The sequence below is a fragment of the Mustela nigripes genome, chromosome 4 (genome assembly GCF_022355385.1).
Source record: "Mustela nigripes isolate SB6536 chromosome 4, MUSNIG.SB6536, whole genome shotgun sequence".
Classification (NCBI taxonomy): domain Eukaryota; kingdom Metazoa; phylum Chordata; class Mammalia; order Carnivora; family Mustelidae; genus Mustela; species Mustela nigripes.
In genome coordinates this window covers 135,717,945-135,742,176 of record NC_081560.1, presented here as the reverse complement: position 1 = coordinate 135,742,176, position 24,232 = coordinate 135,717,945, and the positions used below count along the sequence as shown (strand labels likewise).

Genomic DNA, 24,232 nt, shown 5'->3' with positions numbered 1-24,232 from the left:
ATTTATTTGACAGAGAGAAATCACAAGTACACTGAGAGGCAGGCAGAGAGAGAGAGAAGGAAGCAGGCTCCCTGCTGAGTAGAGAGCCCGACGCGGGACTCGATCCCAGGACCCTGAGATCATGACCTGAGCCGAAGACAGAGGCTTTAACCCACTGAGCCACCCAGGCACCCCACAAAAATTCTAGTTTTTTAAAAAACTGATTTGATTGTTCATGGTTTGTTTTGTTTAAGATTTTATTTTAGAGAGAAAGCACAAGTGGGGTAGAGGGAGGTAGGTGCTGAGGGAGAGGGAGAGGCAAACTCCCCACTGAGCAGGGAGCCCAACATGGGACTGGATCCCAGGACCCCACGATCATGACCCCAACTGAAGACAGGTGCTTAACCAACTCAGCCACCCAGGTGCCTATAAGATTCACTTTTAGAGAAGAGCATGGGGGAGAGGGTTACCGAGGGACAGAGATAGCACCCCCCCATGACTGCTCATTTTATTTCATTAGATTCTCGCTATCAGATCCTGCTAACAGAAATTCAAAATGATTAAAGAGTGTCCCTCTTGTATTTTTTTTAGTTCTGCTTAAAAAAAAAATAAAAGCTCTTGGGGCGCCTGGGTGGCTCAGTGGGTTAATTAAGGCTCTGCCTTGGCTCAGGTCATGGTCTCAGGGTCTTGGGATCAGGACCCCCATCAGGGTCTCTGCTCAGCAGGGAGCCTGCTTTCCCTTCTCTCTGCCTGCCTCACTGCCTACTTGTAATCTCTCTCTCTGTCAAATAATATATCTTTTTAAAAAAATAAGTTCAGGGGCCACCTGGGTGGCTCAGTTGGTTAAGTGTCTGACCCTTGATTTGGCTCAGGTCATGACCTCAATATCGTGAGTCGCACATCCAACTCCCCACTCAGCATGGAGTCTCCTTGAGATTCTCTCCCTCACCGCCTCCTCCTGCTTGCACATTCTCTAAAATAAATAATCTTCAAAAATATAGAAGTGCAAAACTACAAGAAAAAAAATCACACACAACTCTTTACTAATGATGGAAACAACCATTTATATGGTTTAGACAGTAGTTCCCAACCCTGGATTTTTCTTTTTTTTCTTTTTTTTTTTTTAAGACTTTTGACAGAGAGAAAAGGAACACAAGCAGGAGTGGGAACGGGAGAAGCAGGCTGGGATGCGGGACTCAATCCCAGGACACTGGAATCATGACCTGGGGCAAAGGCAGCCGCTTAACAACTGAGACAACCAGGTTCCCTACCCTGGATGTTTTTTTTTAAAAACACTGTGACCCTCGCCCCTGAAATTCTGATTTTACTGGTCTGGGTAGGACCTGACATGGTTATTTTAAAAAGCTAAAGTGATTTGAACATGCAACCAGGGTTGAGAACCAATGGAAATGGTATTTTAAAAAATTAATGTAAGTAATCTCTTCAACCCAGGGCTTGAGCTCACGACCCTGAGATCGAGTCGCAATGTTCAGGGTGCCTGGGTGGTTCAGTCAGTTGAACGGCTTACTCTTGATTTCAGTTCAGGTCATAATCTCAGGGTCCTGGGATCAAGCCCCATGTTGGGCTCCATACTCAGCAGAGTCTGCTGGAGGATTATCTCCCCCCACTTTTCTCCTACTCTGCTTGCTCACTCTCTTAAATGAGTATTAAAAAAAAAAAAAAAGTCATATACTCTACCAACTAAGCCAGCCAGGAGCCCCTGCTCTTTTTATTAAAGACACAAATTTCTTTTTTTATTTCTAGTTTTTTACTCAATTCATCAAATATTAATTTCCAATCTTTATTCTTCAAATTGGTTATGCAACAAAGTCTGGACCAGACTGATAAGCATCTTATTTATGAGTGTTTTAAGCCACCTAATTAAAAGCATTGTATAACTATTTGAAATTGAAACACTTATAAAAATTTGTTACAAAAATAGCTTCCTAAACTATGAGCAATCCTGTCCTCAATGATAAATCTGACAGTGAGAATTGAGAATAGAGCTATTTTAATCATGCAAATAGCAAGCTTGGTTATCATTTCAAATCCTTTATTATACATCATGGTTGCACAATTTGAGGCTGGTTAAACACAACTGGTTTCCAAAATTTCTTTGAACAGTTCCTAGATTTACTACATGCATGTGACCATGAAAATATTTGGCATTTTTAAATTTTGAAACTCTGAACAGGCACTTACATGAAGGAAAACATTACCATTCACAGATAGCCACATTTGAAATAGATGCTCCAGCACATGGAACCTTTTGCCGATAATGAAGTTGGTTACTGACCATTTTATCAAAGTGCCATAGTAGTAAACAGGTTTAAAGAAATGTAACTTGGGTTACTTAGCTTACTCATAAAGTAAGGTTAACGGACAAGACTTGCGCTGACGTGTATAAAAAAATATTGGTACAAAAACCAGTGAACCCTTAGTGAAAGTAGTTTCACACGGCAGCTTTCATTTTAGTTCCTACACCCCACATTTAGTGTATCTGAGATCAGACCCCATGCATACGAACAGATGACTGAAACCTTCTTTTGGAACTTTGAACAAATGACTTGAATTTAGTGTTAGCAAAATTTAAACAGAGTGGATGAAATTACATTTCAGTTTGAACTAGCCAAAGTTCCAGGTTAACAAACATGAAATTGTCCAGATCTAGATAACTACGTGCTTCACAGGGCCTCCTGAGTTCCCCATCCTCAAATTTTCTCCTGGAAAGGGAAGAGAATATTTGTGAAGGCAAGAAAATTATATTTGTATGTATGTGGTAAAAAGATGCCTTAAATTAAGAAAAAAATTTTAAGTAGTTATAGAAAAATTATATAGTTTTAACTAAAACACCAACATAGAGTCAACTCTACATTGCAGAAAACATACTGTGTACCTGCTGGATAGTAGTAGCAAAATAGTTACTTAATATGGCAAAAAAGAAAGAGAGAAAGGAAAGAATGAATGAAAGAAAAAGAACAGAAGAGAAAAGAGGCAGGGAGGGAGGGAGGATCAGGCAAGCAAGCAGGCCACTGTGACATGCCACATAATCTCAGGGAAAAATTTTAACATTCACACCACAGAAGACTTCAAAGAAGATACAATTCAGGAAGCCACGGAATGGTAGAATCGAAAGCACCTACAGTGAAACACTCCCTATGTATTTCTCAAACACACATGTAGAAACATAAATGTATTTCTCAAAAATATTGAGATGCCATGTTTTAAATCTTTGCCGGATGTAAGGCCCAGTCAATTTTTCTATTTCTATTTGAACACAAACTATTTAATTTTTTGCATGTAGAGAATAGAGGTAATTGTTAGCATGAAAAAGGAGAAAAGTATAATCAACATTACAAAGAAAAGCAAAATTACAAATACCAGCCTACTCACATGAAAATCTTTAATGTTTATGTTTATGCATATCTGGGTGCTTATCATCAGGTCAAAGTATGCAGTTAAAAAAAAAAAAGGAAAGAAAAAAACGGCAGCTTAAGAAAGTTCCAGTGTTTCAAAGAAAGCGCTTTTTTTTTAATGTATATACATGAAGAACATTTAGTTGTATCATAAAATAAATGCAGCACTGTAAGATAAAGGAAGACTATTATAAATGGAGTTTTGGCCTTTCCCCCCCAACAAGCTGCAGCCATCTTTAACAAGCTGAACTTCATCTCAATGGACATAGGAGTTTTTTGCTTTTCTTTTTTTCTCCTATTCAGTTCACATTTCGGGCTGTTCAGCAGATGCCTGTGACTCTGGTGATTCAAATCGCTGGTGAAAGTTTGTTCTCTGTTTCCTCAATTTTTCAGGAGCTTTTCTCCATAAAATGATCTCCTAGTAAAACATGCAAGACATCAACAAATTAATATTCTCATATCACGCCTTAAATCTTCACCATGGAAATAATGCCACTTCAATTTTAACTAAAACAAAATTAAACTCTTCCCCCAAAAAGCTGTTCTCTTTGCTGCGTGACTTACCTTCTTGCAATTCTCATCTCGGACCACCCCTTCTGCCAACCCTGCCGCTCCCCTCTCATCAGCAGCAATGCACACCACCACCACCACCAATCCAATCTGGCACAAAATTCTAGCTATTAAATGCTTTAAAGAATTCCTAAAATCTGTCCTTGGTTTGCTATTTTGCCCTTATCCAAGTTCAAACCTTTATCACTTCAACCTTAGACTCCAAAAGAGCTTCCTGGTAGATGCTTCTGCCTCCAGTGCCTGAGGCCCCTTTCTAACCCATCCTTCCAGTCACTACCAGCGTAGTCTAAAACACTGCTTGGATCGCACTTCAGTAGTTCTTGGCACCTCTAGGATAAATCTCAAGCCAGGCATTCAAGATCCTTCATAACCTTTATTCAAATTACCCACATCACTCTGTTCCCCCACCAGCCAAACAGTTAACACTCTTCTCCAATGCACTCCAAATAAACTTGCCCTGCAATTTTTCCTATATATTCTTCAAATACTTATTCCTCTGCCTATTCAAATCCCGCTCCAATCAATCCATCCTAAAATTTCTTTTAAATTCCTAAAATTAAAAAATCCCCAAATCTGCTTTATAAACTCATGACAGGCTGTTTATATCGGTCCTCAAATGACACCCAAATGAATGCCTGTGGGAAGCAATGTATTTATTCAATAGGGCTACAATATGTAACTGGTTTGGAAACTGTAAAGTTTACATAATCTATCTTTTTTTACGGGGTGGAGGGCCGAAGAAGAAAGAGAAAATCCCAAGCAGGCTCTACACCAGAACAGAGCCCAATGAGGGACTCGATCTCACGACCCTAAGATCATGACCATCATAACCTGAGCTGAAATCAAGAGTCAGACACTTAACTGACAGGCATGCAGGCTCCCCTATTCTATCCTGAGTTACAATTACCTATGTTTAATTTTATAACATTATGGCAGTATCAGCATAAAAGGTTTTCTCTCTTCTAAATTACTGTCAAACTGTAATTTTTCTGTTAATTAGCTTTTATAATTTTTCTCTTTCCATACATATGCAATGTGAGGACCTTGAGCACAAAGTATGTTTATAAAAGGTAGTTTTTATATTCTTCACAATACTCAGTGCAGAGCAACTTCTCATTTAGTTTTGAGTACTCAACTGAAATTCAAATATTTATTAATCTGATTCATAAAAGAGCACTCCACTCACAATCTTCACTGAAAAAAAAGAGAGGTAGTTCTATGATAAATATTTCATATAAAAAATATTAGATTTGGTAACAGCATGGAAAGCCAGAATCTATAAGTTAATGAAATAATTTAAAGTGATAACTGAAATCTACAGATTTCAAGAAGCAAATTAAAAAACAACACACATATGATCTAAATACACACATTCAAGTTTGTATGGAAACTAATCACAATGGTGGTGGAATTTTTGTCTTGTTCTTTACTGCCTCATTTTTTTAACAAACAGTAGGTATTGTTTTTATAAAAAAACAAAACTGTCAAAAGAAAAATAAAAGCTCTGCCAAATTACAGCCCATTCTGGAATCCTGTAGAATGACAGGAAGAGATCTATCACAACACTATTCCAGTCACACCTACTTCCTTATCACAGAACCTCCCACTTGCTCAGTACTGTAAAGCTGAGAAAGGTGAGAGCTTTCCAGGTGTTTTCAGAACTGCCACAGAACAAAACATCAGCCTACATGGCACCATACCTGCTGCTTGAAGTACCTTCTGTCTTCCTCATCAACAAGGACTAGATTCAAAAAGTACCTTACTGAAAATTTTTTGTTCACATCTCGCATTGTAGGGGTTGGATCATATCCTGCTAAAAATAGTCTTATTGGGATTGATTCACCTGAAAGAAAAGCAATTTGCATTTAATTTTAAAGATGATTAAATATGGTCACATAACACCTAAACTAAGCATTATAGAGAAGACACTAACACTTCATTTTTTCATGAGATGGCAGCTTAACAAAAGCTTTTTTGTGTTTTTTTTTAATTTTTTAAAAGATTTTGTCAGAAAATTAGAGAGAGAGCACAAGCAAGGGGAACAGCAGGTAGAGGCAGAAGTGGGTTCCTTGCTGAGCAGGGAGACCAACGTGGGGCTCAATCTTGGGACCCTGGGATCATGAGCTGAGATGAAGGCAGGCATTTAACCAAATGAGTTGCACAGGCATCTCAACGTAACAAAATCTTTAGACCAGGGACTCGCAGCGGTGGCACTACTGCCATTTGGGGTCCAATAATTCTTCATTGTGGGTAACGTCCTATTAACTGCAGCTTCCTTGGCCTCTATTCACTAGATATCAGCAGCATTCCCCAAGTGCAGCAACCAAAAATAACTCCAGGCAACATCAAATGTTCAGGGGGCGGTAGGGGGAGCAAAACTGCCCCTAGATGAGAACCACTGCTCTAGAGTCAGAATGCCTGGATTCAGATGCCAACTCTGTAACTTACTTGCTGTGTGACCCTGGCCAAGTCACTTAACCATTCTGTTTCAAGTTCTTTATCTATGAAATGGAGAAGAGCAGTAATATCCCTCTTGTAGAGCTCTGTAAAGACTGCATGAGTTAATATATGTAAAATGCTCAGAATAGTGCCAGCAGGTAAGTGCTGTTCTAGTAGTTTGGTTACTCTTCATGAAGTTCACCATAATTTCTAATCATGCGAGTAAGTTTTTCAATACTTAACTAATTCACCCAAAGGAACAAACATGTTCTAAATGAAGATTATTCCTTCGTTACCAAAAAGACTATTCAGATTCTCGTGGCTTCTTTCCTAAGGGTAGCTATTTGCATATTGTTTTGAATCTTTTATATGTAATAATTTTCTTGTGCACATCAATTTCCTGAAAGATACATGACCCATTACCTCACATCAAACTGTGATCTCTGTCAAATAAATAAATCTTAAAACAAAACAAAAAACTAAGTGGTTGCCAAAATTTTACAAAGTAATCTTGCTTAACAGGAATATACATACACATACACACACACACACACACGCACGCATGCACGCACTCAACGCGGGTCTTAAAGTTAGAAAGCCCTGGGCTCAAACACCAACTCTGCAATGAGTAGCTATTAAAAGAAACCAGATTATGTCACCACAAAATCTGCCTCTTTGACATAAAAATTATTTTGAGCTGAAGGCAATTAAAAAGTAGCAAAGAGCAGAAAAGGCTCCCTATTTTCTGCCTAAAGGCAGGCTATAAATTCTTTTAACGAAGACATATTCTAATTAGCCCAGAGAAGGCTGATTAGGAATCAGCAAATAAACCTTACTCCACTTGTTTCCTCCCTCAGATTTATTTACCTTCGCACAGCTCGCCACACCCCTGGAAGCCTGCAACTACCTTCCCTTGTCCAGTTAGATCTCAAAATTTATTGTTCTTTTGAAGATGCTATGTATGCTGAAATTCTAAGCCACTGTTTTGGTTATTTTTTGTTGAGGTTTTTCGTGCATGATGTGCACTGCATGCATTGATAAACTTTTTTTCCTTTATTAATCTGTCCTTCTGAGAGTCCCAGCTGAAATACTAAGATGGGGAGAGGTAAAGGTCTGCCTCCCCTACACTTTAACAAGTTTTTTAACCTCTCTGTAACTCAGTTTAATCTGTAGAGTAAGAGATACCATCACCTAAGTTAAAGGAAATATCAGAGCACCTCAGAGTACAATGCCTTACCTACAGTTGACACTCAATAAATGATAGCTACTTTTTAAAAAAATTTTCATTTTTTAAAGATTTTATTTATTTATTTGACAGAGAGAAATCACAAGTAGGCAGAGAGGCAGGCGGAGTGAGAGGGGGGAAGCAGGCTCGCCACTGAGCAGAGAGCCTGATGTAGGGCTCGGTCCCAGGACCCTGGGATCACGACCCGAACTGAAGGCAAAGGCTTTAACCCACTGAGCCACCCAGGCACCCCAATAGCTACTTTTTAAAAGAACTACTAATAGAGTGAGAAAAAGCCAAAGATACAAATGTAAAATGATAAATACTGGGGAACCTGCCTGGCTCAGTCAGTAGAGCATGTGACTTTATTTTTTTTTTTTAAGATTTTATTCATTCATTCATTGGACAGAGAAAGAGAGCACAAGCAGGGAGAGCAACAGGCAGAGGGAGAGGGAGAAGCAGGCTCTCCACTGAGCAGAACCCTGGGATCATGACCAGAGCCTGAGGCAGATGCTTGACCCACTGAGGCACCCAGGCACCCTGAGCATGTGACTATTGATCTCATGGCTATAAATTCGAGCCCCATGTTGTGTATAGTGATTACTAAAAAAAAAAAAATTTAGAATCTTAAAAAAAGTAAAATTATAAATACTGGCTTTATTATCTTGGATACTAAAGATAATAATGGAAATGCTTGTTTTCTTGGGGGCTATAAGGACTACAGAACCCCACAGAAATGAATGATCAGCTCTACAGCACCTTGTATTCAGCATTAATAAAAAAAGACTTACCAAGATAAACTATTGTAACAGAAGACAAAGTATTATAAATTCAGAACTAGAGAAAAGATAATATATGAATGTCTCTTCTAAATACTAAATTTACATTTTCTTTCTTTCTTTTTTTTTTTTTAATAGGCTCCATGCCTGGTGTAGAGACCAGTGCCCAGCCTAGTGTCGGCCTTGAACTCACAACCCTGAGATCAAGACCTGAGCTGAGATCAAGAGAAAGAGGATCAACTAACTGAGCCACCAGGAGTCTCTAAATACTAAAATTTAAACTAAGTAAAAAAATTAAACTTTATTTCAGACTTGAAAGTACTATTACAGTCTTTTAGTATATATACAAAGATGATTTTTAAAACATCATTATAAAAATCATTTAAGAATTCACAAATACTGGGACGCCTGGGTGGCTTAGTTGCTTAAGCAGCTGACTTCTCAGGTCATGATCCCAGCGTACTGGGATCGAGGTCCCACATCAGGTTCCTTTTTCGGCAGGCAGCCTGCTTCTCCCTCTGCCTCTGCCTGCCATTCTGTCTGCCTGTGCTCACTCTCTCTCTCTGACAAATAAATAAAATCTTAAAGAAAAAAAAAAGAATTCACAAATATTTTTACACTGCATAAATACTTCCAAACGAAACTGCCATGAACACTGCTATCTGTATCACCTATCACACAAAAGAAGTAAATGGGAAGTCTGTTACCTTTTACTGGTGCGCCATCCATTATTTCATATTTAGCAATTGTTTCTGTTTCTGTGGTGGTACTGGGTCCTAGCACAAAAATGTAAATGACATTAAAAAAAATAATGTAAGTGACATGAAGTTCAATATTTCCAGAATACAATTGCCAACCTTATATTTTCCAATTACTTATTTTAGTACTAATTTATCTTCCTATTTTGTGAAACTTATTCTTTTCTATTTCTTGATCTATACTTATCACTCGACTGAATGTTTCACTCTCTTCTTACCAAATATACATGGTTCAGAATCTTCTCCACAGAGTTTCTTCTATCAAAACTAGCAATATACATAAGAAATAACGATTGTCATGCTAGTTTTCTCTGCAATACCCAAACTGTCTTCTTTCAGTCAGTTAACTCTAACTTGGAGAAAACATCAAATTGAGAACCTGATTGACATAATTCTTTTAAATTTAGGTGTTCATCTTCTAAGAGATTATCTGATCCAGACATATGTAAAAAGTCTGTAAAAATGAAAAAAGTATACTAAAACATACATTAATGATTCCAATGTTGTAAAATATATAATATGCAAAGACAATTAAACTGTTTTGAATGATGAGTACAGATTATTTTTTATTTAAACTTTTCTAGAATCAGCACAATTTTTAACCAGAAAAAGTATTTAACTAATTTCTTTTTAAACAACAAAAAGAAACCTGACATTTGATTTTAGTATCTTTAACTCACCTCAACTTTTATTAGGTGAAAATAGAAATTAAGAAATCACAGATGTTTCTAATTATGATTCCAATTGTAAATTCTTAAAAAGCGTGGCCTAAAATTATTTTCAGCAAAAATCCAACAAATGAGACAAATTCAACCTATACACTAATTAAAATTAAAAAGCAGTTACAAATAATTCTGGGGCAACTGGTTAGCCATCTGGAAAAAACCAAAGTTGAATCTATATCAAGACAAATTCCAAAGAAATTAAGAATTTAAACAAATTCCCCAAACTACATTATTTTAGGAGAATCAAAGCGCAGAAAATTACTTTTAGAACCTCTGTGTGAAAAAGGCACACGGAGGCATAAAACCTGTGGCATAAAACCAAGAGTCCATAGAAGTAAAAACTGGTAAATCTGACAACACAAACAAAAAGAACTTCTACATGGCAAAAACCATCTTAAGCAAGACAAACTGGGGAAATTTTTGCTGCATTTACTTAAGTTTATGTATTTATTTATAAAGTTTTTTTTATTTATTTGACAAAGAGAGTGAGTAAGAGAGCACAAGCTGGGAGAGCAGCAGAGGAAGCGGGAGAAGCAGGCTCCCTGCTGAGCAGGGAGCCGGATGTAGGGCTCAATCCTAGGACCCTGGGATCATGACCCGAGCCGAAGGCAGATCCTTAATAAACGTCACCCAGATGCCTCTTTTGCTGCTTTAATACAAAAAAGGGAATTGATTTCCCTAATATATACAGAGTTTCTACATATCAGAAAAAAAGACTAATAATTAATAGAGATGGAACAGAGGATATAGGCAATATATACAGAAAAGAAATAAAAATAGCTTTTATACACATGAAAAGATGCTTACCCTCATTCAGAAGGAGAAAACTAAATTAAAACTACAATGAGGAACTTTCCTCCCCTACCCATAAGACCAGCTAAAAATTTTCTAATGTTGTATTGGTAAGAATAGGAGGAAAAGGGGCACCTGGGTGGCTCAGTCAGTTAAGCATCTGCCTGCAGCCCAGGTCATGCATGACCCCAGCCAGGGTCCTCGTCAGGCTCCCTGCTCAGTGGGGAATCTGCTTCTCCCTCTCCCTCTGCCCTTCCCCCTGCTCATGCTCTCTCTCTCTCAAATAAATAAAATCATAGAAAAAAAAAAAGAATAAAGGAAAAAGAGGCTTCTTCTACATTTCTTGCTGGTAATAATACAAATTGGTACAACCCCTAAAGAGGACAAACTGATATGTACCAAAACTACAAATGAATATACTCCTTGAAAGAACAATTCTACTTTTAAGATTTTTATCTCACACACACACCTGCACACATGCAAAATGACATTATTAAGTGAAGTGCTGTTTGGAGTAACAAGTGACTGGAAACAACCTGTAGCAGACTGGTTAAATTCTAGTATACCCATGGAAAGGAGTACTATAAAAACGATGAGGAAGTACTCCACACATTGATATGGCAAGATCTCTAAGATATAGTAAGCAAAAAAGCAAAATATGTATCGTACATAAACATTTAACTTAAAAGCAGGGGGAAGGGTATAATATAGGGATAGTTACTGTATAAGTATCAAGAAATATTTTAAAACTTATAAACATGACCTATGAATAGCTGGAGTACACAAATAGGATACTTTTTACTATATAATCTTTTAAACTTTTTGAACCATGTGAATTTATAACCTACTCAAAAATTAATTTTTAAAAAAGCATACATATTAAGTAATATTAAGTCTCAAAGTTAGTATCCAATATGTATATTTATTGTATATCTAAACAATATTTTAAGATTTAAAAAATGTTAAGACAGGAATTTTAATTCAAATACTCTTTTTGACTTACCAATTCCTGTGATCTCTTTTTTGATCAGTTGCAACTCCATATGTTGGATTTTTATTCTTACTAATAAAAAGTAAATTTTTCCAACAATCACATCCTTTAGATGATACCTTTGGGGAAAGAACATACCTCATTTACCAAATATCAGTTTAAAAATCAAAAGGAGCGCCTGAGTGGTGTAGTCGGGTAAGCATCAGACTCTTGGTTTCGACTCACACTGCAATCTCAGGGTCGGGAGACTGAGCCCATGTCAAGCTCTAGGCTCAGTGTGGAGTCTGCTTTGTATTTTCTCTCCCTCTCCCTCTGTCCCTCCCACTCTATCTCTAAAATAAGTTAAAAAAAACCTTAAAAAAAAAAAAAAAGTAAAATATGTCCCAAAAGGCTTTAGTAGAATCTTTGTAACATGAACTATTTAAGAATACCATTCTGGGGTGGCTCAGGTGGTTTGGCATCTGCCTTCAGCCCAGGTTATGATCTCAGGGTCCTGGGATCAAGCTCTGCGTCCATTTCCCCATTCAGTGGGGAGTCTGCTTGTCCCTCTCCCTCTGTCCCCCCACACTTATGCTCTCTCTCTCAAATATATAAAGTCTTTTTTTTTTTAAATACCATTTTGACTAACCATATCATTTAACTTTTTTTTTCCAAAAAATATTCACCATTTTACTATAAAAACAGGAATCAAACTTTTACTTGCCCATCAACATACCTCAAAGAGAAGAATTCGCCTTGTTAACTACAAGTCCTTTACTTAGAGGTTAGTTTCCAAAGAACTTAAGCACAGAAAATTAAGATTTTTATGCTTGCAATATTTATTTGGATTATAAAGATGTTTCTGAACATTAAAACTCTACACAAGAATTTAGTGACCTTCTTACTCTAAGTGCTAGAAGAGTGCAGCTAATAAAGCACTTGCCCATAGAGAGAGACACCACAGGCTGAGTCTGTTGCTATGACAGCTAGTCATCAAAGTCCTTTCCCATGTACTCTGAAATGACATGCTAATAAACCTGGAAATTGGGGCACCTGGGTGGCTCAGTGGGTTAAGCCTCTGCCTTCAGCTCAGGTCACGATCCCAGGGTCCTGGGATCAAGCCCCACATCTAGCTCTCTGCTCAGCGAGGAGCCTGCTTCCCCCCATCTCTCTGCTTGCCTCTCTGCCTACTTGTGATCTCTGTCAAATAAATAAATAAAATTTTTAAAAATAAATAAACCTGGAAATTACTACAATCCCCAGAGGGCTTTTTAACTTTCTCCCAGGTTTGAATCTCAAAATATCATCCCAGGAGTTGATCAGTGTAATTATGCTGGCTTGAAGGGAGGCCTCCAGTGACAAGTTTTAGGTCCTAAACAATTTGATAATTTTATTCACAATATAATTTAAGACTCTGAAGGCATGCTTATATCACATTTTTAGTGATATAAACTGGTGAGTGACAACTAAAAAAGTCATGTAATAGAAATGTACACAGGAAGGTGATGAAAGAATATACATCCATTTCTTCAACAAATAAACTTTAGTGGAAAAAAAAAATAGAAGGGGAACTTATAAATTAAATTGAAAGAAATTTAAGTGTCAAACAACCAAATACCATGTGTCTGGATGCCCTGGATTTGAACAAATCTTGTCTGGATACTGATGTGAATAAAGCATGTGGGGGGGGGAAATGACATTTTATGAGACAATCAGTAAAACATGAACACTGACTAGATATATACAGATATTAAGAAATTATTAATATTTTTAGATATAACAATATTATGTTTAAAATGATATACAATTTTTATGGATGAAATTCTGTGTCTGGAGTTGGCTTCAATATAATCTATTGGGAGTGTGAGGCCTGGATCCAGATAAAACAGATCTGACAGTGTACTGAGTGGGAGCTGGGCACCTGGTACCTGAGGATTCACTGTACTGCTCATACTGGTCTATGCTTGAATTTTTCCATAATAAAGTTTTAAAAAGGCATTAAACAATAAACAAAACAGGAGCCCATTTCTGTAAAAACACAACACATATAAACATAATACATACCTTTTCGTGCTCGTTTCGGCAGCACATATACTAAAACATAATACATACCTTTCCCTCTCTATGAAAAGATATGCAAGAGATCTTAATTGTGATTAAGTGGTAAAATTTATAAAAATAATAAAGTTAAAAATGGGATCTTTCACAATGCCAAAACTTTTTTTCTTTCTTTTTAAGATTTCATTTTTTTTATTTCAGAGAGAGAGAGACAGAGATAGCGAGAGAGAACACGAGAAGAGAGGGAGAAGCAGGCTCCCCACTGAGGGGAGTTGAACACAAGGCTCCATCCCAGGATGCTGGGATCATGACCTGAGCCAGAAGTGGACACTTAACCCACTGAGTCACCCAGGTGCCACTACATTGCCCCCCTCCAAATTTTTTTTTTAAGATTTTATGTATTAATTTGACAGAGGGAGAGAGATCACAAGCAGGCAGAGAGGCAGGCAGAGAGAGGAGGGGAAGCAGGCTCCCCGATGAGCAGAGAGCCCGATGCGGGGCTTGATCCCAGGACCCTGAGTTCATGACCTGAGCCGAAGGCAGAGGCTTTAACCCACTGAGCCACCCAGGTGCCCCTTGCCAAAATTTTCAATAATGAAAAGGTACTACTTATGCAGGCAGAAAAAAGTATTTTGTTTAAAGAGATGACTAGGATAAAGTTATACCAACGCAGTAAGGAAAATTTTTACAGAGAGAAGGGATTAGTTCTGAGACAGTAAGATCCTCTACAAAAAATGACCAATCAGAGACTTATTAGGAATTGAATATGAAAGACACCTGCACTGAGTCAAGAAGATAGACTCTCCACTCCAAGATTTTTAGGCTGTTAACATCAAATTAATGTCAATTCTATCTTTACTTTGACCAATTTACAAAGCCCTGAAAAGCTTATTTCTTAAGTTTTCTGTTGTTAAAGATACTTACTTTGATTTATTATATTCAAATTCTATGTGTAGACAATCTTCAATGCCTACTTCCATCTTAATTGAGTTGTTAACATCAGGATATGTGGCAAGCTGGTGAACAATAAGATCATATTCTTTTATCAAGTCTGTCAGTCTTCTTACTATTGTCACTTTAAGAAAATACCTACAAAGTCAACCAAGAGGTAAGTTAAATCTCCTATGATAAATTTTAGTATTTTAAACAAACAGACATTAACTGTAACTCAGCTTTCTCCTTGCTGATCCTTTGGGATCAACTTACTTCACAAAAGAATTCTGATCTTTAAATGCTTCCACCCTCAAAAAAAAAAAAAAATACAAAGTGCAATTTTAAGAAGAATGTATGTGCTTTTTAAGCTGCATCTCAAGTGCTACGGTCATGCCTACCTGAGGAAATCTATTACTTCCTACCATATACCAAATGAGATCTGCTGGGAAACTAATAGATTTTGAGGTAATTCTGTTTACAAGACAAAGGAAGTACCTAGGGGAAGATTCATACAAAGGAAGTATATAATTAAAACTTCTCATGATGGCGGTGTTTAAATCTACGAGAGAAGGCTCTTATTACCTCAGGTGGGCATTAGGTAGACAAAATATGTGGCAGAATTCTTAAAAATCTGAAGTCTATCAGTCCAGAATTATAATTAAAGTTCTAGTAAGACATTTGATAGTAGCCATTACTTTCTGGTTTTGACACCATCTACGGTTGTTAATATACATTCATACCTCAAGCGAACATTGGCACCGATGTAAGATTCATATGGCTTTTCAACTTGCATAAATTCAAAATCATAACTTCTGCTCTGAGTCAATTCTCCAGGCAAGGCTAGTTCTTTCACTAGGTTTACAAATTCATGAGTATTACTCTTGTCATTGAAAAGTTCTACAAAATTTTAAGCAAAAAAAAAAGACCAATTATACTTAGTATCTATTTCATTAAAACCCAAACTTCTACCTCCAAAGCAAGTAATTTTTACCAAAAGAATTAGTTGGACTTGTCCCTAATCTACTAGAGCTATAACATAAATTCCATCATCCTCATTATGGTCCACCTAGGCATAAAAAAATTCGAGCCACACAGCACAATGAAAATTTCTATTATAAAAGATGTATTCATTCCTTTAATGTAGTTAGGGCTTGCCCAAAATGAAGCTGCTTTAACAGACACATTTCCAGCAATTATTTGAACTTCCTCCGTTCAAGGCAAAAAGCATTCGTTGTTTTGCTTTAGTTAGGCAAATATATTATCTTGATACACTGTAATATACAAAAGACTTATCAACTATCAGTGAATTACTATAACTTGCCCCTCAAATATAATCTGATCTGGAATAGATATATAAACAAATCCAATTATAATTTTGATACTTTAAAAATGTGTAGTACATCTTAGAAAGCTAGATTTAAAACTATGTATACTATATTAGAAAGACCCATTTTCTTTTCTCTTTCTCAACCTGCAGTACCAAAAGATTTATACAGTTTAACTTCTACTAAACCAAGAATGCCTCTGAAATACATATGTGGAAATCTACACAATGTGATCTAAGTCAAGAAAAATTATTATACCTTTCCTTTTCACATCCAATTTTCTCACAGGTGAGTCTGGCTACAGGCTCACATTAGGTTAGGAAGACAAATGGCATGAGTAATTAGAAAGTGAAGGATGAAGGTGACACTGGTACTTGTAAAGCTGGTGAAAAATGTAGGCAGATGGAAATTTCAGTGAGTCAACTAATTTACTTGAATTATTTTTCAAGGCTGGTAACTTACATAACTCCTTTCATTTTTAGTAATTAAGTTTAATAACAAATAAAGGCACTATGAGTCAAATATTATTTAATACAATTCAAAGAAATATGATTTAATGTTTATAAAATAAATCCTATTTTACTATCCAAAATCAATTCCTTCCTTCCATGAAACTAATCTCTAATTCAAAATTTAAGTGCTTAAATCCAACTCAAATCCAACTTCAAACTCAGTTATCATTAAAAAAAAAAAAAAGTAATACTATTTTAAAACTCACCAATTTGACCTACAAATTCAATTCTAATTCCTTGGTGCTCTAGCCTCTTTCCAGGTTGCTTAAAGGCTAGGTTTACCTGCCAAAACATGAAATTGTAAAAGATGTTAACAATCTTTTGAGTGGGCCTACTAACAGATTCCTTCCAGATGAATGCAATATATAAGTATTTCAAGGATTCACTTCTGAAGTTTGAGACACCACCACATACCAAGATCGTTATGACTTTACAGAACCAGAGAAGGTATAACTTACTCATATACAATCACTTAAACATACGCTTAAAAGCACCTGCTTTGTTAGGAAGGAATCCTTTATAAGTTGGAGAGCTATAAAGACTCAAATCAAAAAAAGGAAAAATCTGCAACCACTCAGATGTGTTTTCTGGTCAAATAGTTAAACAATTCTACACAATAACATTTTAATGTAAGGTAATCACTAATTTCAAGAATTTACCTAAAGATCACTTTCAGCTCTTTGTAACCAAAAATATATTATTATAATTCCTAACCTTAAAAGCAACACTTATTCCCCTGAATCTGCTACTCACTCTAAAAATAGAACGTCTAAAGGTTGAAATTGTATGATTTATCTTACATATTTTTGAAGTGAAATATACAACTCTGAAATCCTAAATTCACATCTGCCAAATGGAAGCCTTAATTTTATAAACTTTTTAATTTGACAAAATATTTATAAAGTACATACGTATTTTTAAAATTTCCAAATGTTTAAAGATTAACTAACGTACAAAAAAGCACACTTCCAGATTTATTCTTTACTATAAAAAATATTGTTGGGGCGCCTGGGTGGCTCAGTGGGTTAAGCTGCTGCCTTCGGCTCAGGTCATGATCTCAGGGTCCTGGGATCGAGTCCCATATCGGGCTCTCTGCTCAGCAGGGAGCCTGCTTCCTCCTCTCTCTCTCTGCCTGCCTCTCTGCCTACTTGTAATCTCTCCGTGTCAAATAAATAAATAAATCTTTAAAAAAAAAAAAATATTGTTAACATGACTCTTAAAAGCTTTTTTAAATAATGCTTCTCAAAAGAAAACAGTAATCAAGGGCCAATAAAAACAGAAATCCAGTTACTTCTGTTTGTAAGTCTATTAAATAAAATACTCAATTTTCTAAATCTTCCAAATCTGTAACCAGAATGAGTTAGTTACTTGCCTTCCAAATTAATATCTCAGAGAAAGAAGTAAATAGTTAAATAAATTGTGGTACATCATATGATGGAAAATTATTGAAGTTTAAAAACAATAAGATCAAAGAATTTTTAATGATGTGGGAAAATGTGCATGATATGTTACATGAAGGAAGCATGGTCAAACTGTACACGAGAATAATGCCAATTATGTATTTTTTGATTACACAAAAGAAATACTATTAAAGCAGTTACTTCTGGGATGTATGAGAAATTTTGTTTTCTTTGTAGTATCCAAGGTTTTTTGTTTTGTTTTTTTACACAGGCAACTAATACTTTCAAACTCAGAAAAATACTTATTTTAAAGAAGAAAGTATAGTTAGAGGCTTCACACACTAACAAGTTGAATTTTCGGTTTGAACCTCAAATAATACAAGCCTAACTCGCAACTATTTCACAAGCCAGGCAGTAATTAGAACTATTCCCTAATTTACACTAATAAAGCACATAAGTACTTTTATTAACTGTCTAGCTGGCAACAGATCTGGGGAATGCTTTCACTGAAACATGGCTGTGTCTGATATTTTTAAGTTTACAGTTCTTCAAAAAACACTCCGACACCATACTACTAAGGCAGAAATTAGAGTCATTCCATTTTTCTACCAAATTGCCTAAACTCTGAAATTGTCCTTAGTCTCCCACTGATGTCAAAACACAGTTGCTTTTAAGCCTAATGCAAGATATTATGGAATCCGAAAGATCCCAGAGTTGGTATGCATAATCAAGCATTTTTATTTAAAAGCTGTTCTGCAATGGAGCATAGAAATATAAATGAAACTAAGATTGTGAACTGAGTTAAAGAACATTAATACTAACTGTTACACTTCCATAACTTCTATTATAATTTCAAACATAAAACAGTGCCAAGAATAGTACAAGGAAATCCCACATAACCTGTACACAGATTTACCATGTTTGTATTTTGTCACATATGACAAAATATAATTTTATTATATTTATATATATTACATATAAATTATATAAAATTTATAAATTATCATTCTCTCTATATATAAGATGTGCATGCATACATATACAACTTTTTTTTTAATCAGTTGAGAGTAATTTGAAGATACCATGCTCCTCTACCCATAAATACTTCATGTGTACCTAAGAAAATAATCTCTTAATCACGGTGCAATTTTCAAAATCAGGAAACTTGTAACTCCACAGTTTATATTCAATTTCCAACAATTGTCCCAATAATGTACTTTACTCCCTTTTTTCTCCTGCCCAGGCTCCAATCCAGAATCACATTACATATAGTTATGTCCCTTTAGTCTCCTTTAATCTCAAACATTTCTCAGTCATTGACTTTTTCTTTTTTGAGAGTACGTGCACATGTAGGTGGGGAGGGGCAGAGGGAGAGAATCTTAAGCAGGCTCTACGCTCAGCACTGAGCCCAACACAGGACTGAATCCTGAATCTCAGGACCCACAGAGCATGACCTAGGCCACAATCAAGAATCAGATGTTTAACCAACTAAGCCACCCAGGCGCCCCAGTCATTGCCTTTCTTGACCTTGATGTGTTTTTTTAAGAGTACAGGTCACTTATTTTGTAGAACAGCCCTCAATTTGGGTTTGAGGTTTTATCACAATCAGACTCAGCTTATGCATTTTTGGCAAGAATACCACAGAAAGGAAGTTGTGTCCTTCTCAGTGTATCTTATTAGGAAGTACACGATGCCAAGTGGTTATTTTAACTTTGATCACTTAGTGAAGGTGATCTACCAATTTAAAGTTACTATTTTTTCCCTTTGCTATTAGTAATTTGAGAAAGGTAAGACAATGTATACCTCTTTAAAAAAGGCCATAAAAGCAAAACACAGGCAAACTATATAAAACATATTTACTGTTCTAACAAGCCAATCTCAAAGCTCATTCTTCATCATCTTTAGCAGCTAATATTCTGTAGATGTCTCCAATAATGCTGTCTTCAGGGGCTGTGTAAGGAGTAAAATTCATCTGCATTGTGTTTAAGACAAACACCTATCAATGTACTACACACCATTTATAGGATCATTTACAGTAAATTACTGAGATATCTGCACTTTACTGTAGCTGAATACTGTGGTTTTCCAAAATTCATTTCCCACTGCTGCCAGAAGAATGTGGTCCATATTCATGTTGATGAAAGATACTGAGATAATATTCTTTGTTTAAAGAATTAAACTATAAAGCCCTATAATCTCAGAATAAACATATGTCATTGTTCACTTTTGTAATAAGGAATACAGAGTTCATTATAGGTGACGTGGCACTGGCAACACCTCTTTAAGACAATTTACTTATCACTGTCCAATCTGAAAGAATCTTAAGGAATTATAACTTATGAACCCACCAGAAATATACCCACATTACTACCAAATTTTTCACAATTATTGTGTCTCAACAGTTAATCAGGCAATCTAGTAAGACTCTCTCAAAATTATTCAGAAGGTAAAAAGTGATACAAGCTGTATTTCGAAAAGAGGATACCTAGCTCAAATATATTCTTAAAGCATAAAAAATTTAGGATACACTACAACCGTTCCAGCCTTAAGGAAGAACAGTCACTTGAACATGAACGAAGCAGTAAATATTCTACCTAAGGATTAAAAAAAAAAAATCTGAGTAAGTACCTTTCAAGAATTTCTCTATTTATCTTGTAATAATATACATAGTCCCACTTGTCTTAAGAAATGCTTCAAAAACAGGGCACCTGGGTGGGTCAGTTGGTTAAATGTCTGCCAGTGGCTCAGGTCAGGATCCTAGGGTCCTGAGATCAAGCCCTCCTTTGGGCTCCCTGCTCAGAGGGGAGTCTGCTTCTCTCTCTCTCCCTCTGCCCCTTCTCCTGCTCATGCTCATTCCCTCTCTCTCTCTCAAATGAATAAAATCTTTGGGAAAAAAAAAATGCTTCAAAAAAATCTCCAAAAGACTTTTAACAGACAGCAATTAATTTTAGTTTTAAAAGTATATGCTACAAGAGTCCCCAAAGAGTCCCCAAACAATTCAGTAGGGAATGAATATTCTTTTTAACAATATTGCTGGAACTGAATATCAACGTACAAAAGAATGAAGTTGTTTCTCTAACTCATGCCATAAATAAGTATTAACTTGAAATGGATCAAAAACCTATGTAAGACAATTACAAAACTCTCAGAAGAAAACAGAGTATAAATCTTCACTGCTTTGGATGGACAATGGTTTCTCAAATAACACCAATGCATGAGCAACCAAACAAAAAAATAGATAAATTGGAACTTCATAAAAATTTAAAACTTTAGTGCTCCAAAGACACCATCAAGAAAGTGAAGACAAAAAAAAAAAAAAAAAGAAGAAGAAAGAAAGAAAGAAAGGCAGGAAGGTGAAGACAATTCAGAAAACAGGAGAAAATATTTGTGAAATATAACTGATAATGGACTTGTATCCAGCAAATATAAAGAGTTCCTGCAACTCTTTATTTGCCTTTTTTAGGCAAATAAAAGGCAACCAAATAAAAAAGGTCAAAGGATATAAAAAGAGTTTTCTCCAAAGATTTCACCAGCAATAAGCATGTGAAAAGATGCTCAGTATTAGTTATTAGGGAAATGCAAACCAAAACCATAATGAGATACCACTTCATACCCACTAAAATGGCCATAAATAAAAAATGCAGACAATATTAAGTGCTGCCAAGAAACTAAAGAAACTAGAACCCATATACATCATTGGAAAGAATGTAAAATAATGCAGCTGCTTTGGAAAAGATTGCCAACTCCTCTAAAAGTTAAACACAAAGTTAACACATGACCCAGCAATTCCACTCCTACATATACATCCAAGAGAAATGAAAACATGTATTCACACAAAAACTTGTCCACAAATGTACAGCATTATTAGTAATAGTCAAAAGGTAGAAACCCAACTGTCTGCAACTGATGAGCTCATAAAGGAGATGTGGTATATTCATATTCCACATGGATATATATTGGAATACTAGTTAATCTAGTTAATACTAGTTAACTTTAAAAAAGGGGTCTGATACATACTACATGAATGAAGCTTGAAAACATTATGCTAAAGGAAATAAGACGCAAAAGGATAAATTTTAAATGACCACTTTTTTTTTTAAGAATTTTATTTATTTATTCGACAGAAAGAGATCACAAGTAGGCAGAAAGGCAGGCAGAGAGGGAGGGGGAAGTAGGCTCCCCGCGGTGCAGAGAGCCCAATACAAAGCTCAATCCCAAGACCCTGAGATCATGACTTGAGCTGAAGGCAGAGGCCCAACCCACCGAGCCACCCAAGCGCCCTTATATGACCACCTTTAAGAAATAACTAGAATAGTCAAATTTACAGAAAAACAAAGGGGACCAGAGGTACCCAGGGACTGGGAGAAAAAGGAAATGGGTAGTTGTTTAACAGGTACCAAGTTTCTATGTGGGGTGATGAACAAACTTTGGAAATAGTGGTGATGGTTGTACAACCTTGTCAATGTAATTAATGCCACTGAATTGTACACTTTAAAATGGTTAAAATGGCAAATTTTATAATATGTATATGTTTACCAATTTTTTTTAAATGAACCTTTAAAGCATCACACTAAGTGAAAGGAGTCAGACAGAAAAGGCTATATATCCTATGATTCCATTTATATAAAATGTCCAGAATAGACCAATCCATAGAGAAAGAAATAAGATTTGTAGATTAGTGGTTCCTAGGTGTCTCAGTTCATTCGGGTTGCTGTCACAAAATATTGTAGACAAGGGTGGCTTATAAACAACAGAAATTTACTGTTCACAGTTCAGGAGGCTGGGAAGTTGAAGATCAATGTGCTAGCAGATTTGGAGAGAGCTCTTTTTGTGGTTCAAGGATGGCTGTCTTTTCACTGTGTTCTTACATGGCTGAAGGTATAAGGGATATAAGAGCACTAACCCCATTCATGAGGGCTCTGTCCTCATGAGAGATCATGTCCCAAGGTTTCAACACACAAATGAGGGCACAAATAATCTATTCACTAAGGAAGTGAATGCTAATGATATGGTAGTTCTTTTGGGGTGATGAAAATGTTATGGAATTAGTGGTGACGGCTGCACAATTCTGCAAATATAGTAAAAACACTGACTTGTACATTCTAATAGGGTGAATTTCTTGGTATGTTATTATACTCAACAGGCTATTTTTTTTTTTTAAAAGAAAAGAAAGTAAATGCTGCAAACAGACCAATGGCTGAAAAAGAATCACACAACCTCTGCTATGACAAAGGTGATACTGCAGTGCAGTGAAGGAAAGGATAAATGTTCTAGATTCATGAGATACCCATACAGGAGAGTAAAAAAAAGGGGGGGCAAACTAGCCTTAATTCCTAGGTTGCAAAGACAAAAGCAACTCCAAGCACTCTGAAGATCTAAATGTGAAGTGTAAAATTAAAAAAAAAAAAAAATTGTAGGAGAAAGATAACAGGAGAATATCTTCATGCCCATAAGGTAGGCAAAGATTTCTTAAATAGGATACAAAACACACCAACAAAAAGGAAACATAACATTTATCACCTGTTAAAGTTAAGAACTATTCATCAAAAGACACCAGTAAGATAATGAAAAGTCACACCAGAAACTGAGAGAAAATATTTACAACACATATACAAAAGACCCTACACTAAGAAGCATAAAGGCCTTGTACCAAGAACACACACACAAAAATATTACTCATCAATAAGAAAAAAAGTCAATTGAGTAGAAAATCAAGCTCTCCTCACCCCCTAAAAACTAGAATAGGCACTTCATGAAAGATAACAAATGGCCAGTAAGTCTATGAAAGGCTGGTCAACTTCAACGGATGTCAGGGAAATCAAAATTAATACCATGTAACAACCAAGAGAGTGAGAGACCATGAGAAGAAAAGCCATAGACTGAGAAAAAATATTTGCAGAAGACAGATCTCGGAAAGGACTGTTATCCAAAACATTCATAGAACTCTTGAAACAAGAAAACAAACAATCCAATTAAAAAGTAGGCAGATGATCTGAACAGGCACCTCACTAAAGAAGACAGACACTTGGCCAAGAGACATAGAAAAGATGTTCAACATCATATTACCAACTACACACCTATTAAAATGGGACCAAATCCAGAACACTGACAATACCAAATGCTGGCAGGGATGTGGAGCAACAGGAACTCTCATTCAAGGAATGAAAAATAGTAGCACTACACTGAAAGACAGTTTGGCAGTGTCTTATAGCACTAAAGATAAGCTTACCATACAATCCAGCAAGCACACTCCTGGGTATTCATCCAAAGGGGTTGAAAACTTATGCCTATACAAAAACCTGCATACAGATGTTTATATGAGCTTCATTCATAACTGCCAAAGCTTGGAAG

The 24,232-nt window shown here is 36.1% G+C and overlaps 1 protein-coding gene across 3 annotated transcripts in view; it reads right to left on the bottom strand.

Annotated features, from left to right (window-relative positions):
• Positions 1–2,015: 2,015 nt before the first annotated feature.
• The window catches only part of VPS26A (VPS26 retromer complex component A), a 31,796-nt gene continuing 9,579 nt past the window's right edge, over positions 2,016–24,232 (bottom strand). Inside the window, exons 3-9 of one of the 3 annotated variants that reach the window (XM_059397603.1) lie at positions 16,688–16,763; positions 15,385–15,541; positions 14,636–14,800; positions 11,687–11,793; positions 9,116–9,184; positions 5,666–5,808; positions 2,016–3,813 (exon numbers count right to left, since the gene is read on the bottom strand). In XM_059397603.1, the coding sequence (XP_059253586.1) occupies positions 3,700–3,813; positions 5,666–5,808; positions 9,116–9,184; positions 11,687–11,793; positions 14,636–14,800; positions 15,385–15,541; positions 16,688–16,763 (831 nt within the window). In that variant the 3' untranslated portion in view covers positions 2,016–3,699. The remainder of the gene's footprint in view (positions 3,814–5,665; positions 5,809–9,115; positions 9,185–11,686; positions 11,794–14,635; positions 14,801–15,384; positions 15,542–16,687; positions 16,764–24,232) is intronic. The other 2 variants (XM_059397604.1, XM_059397605.1) reach the window with 2 other exon arrangements.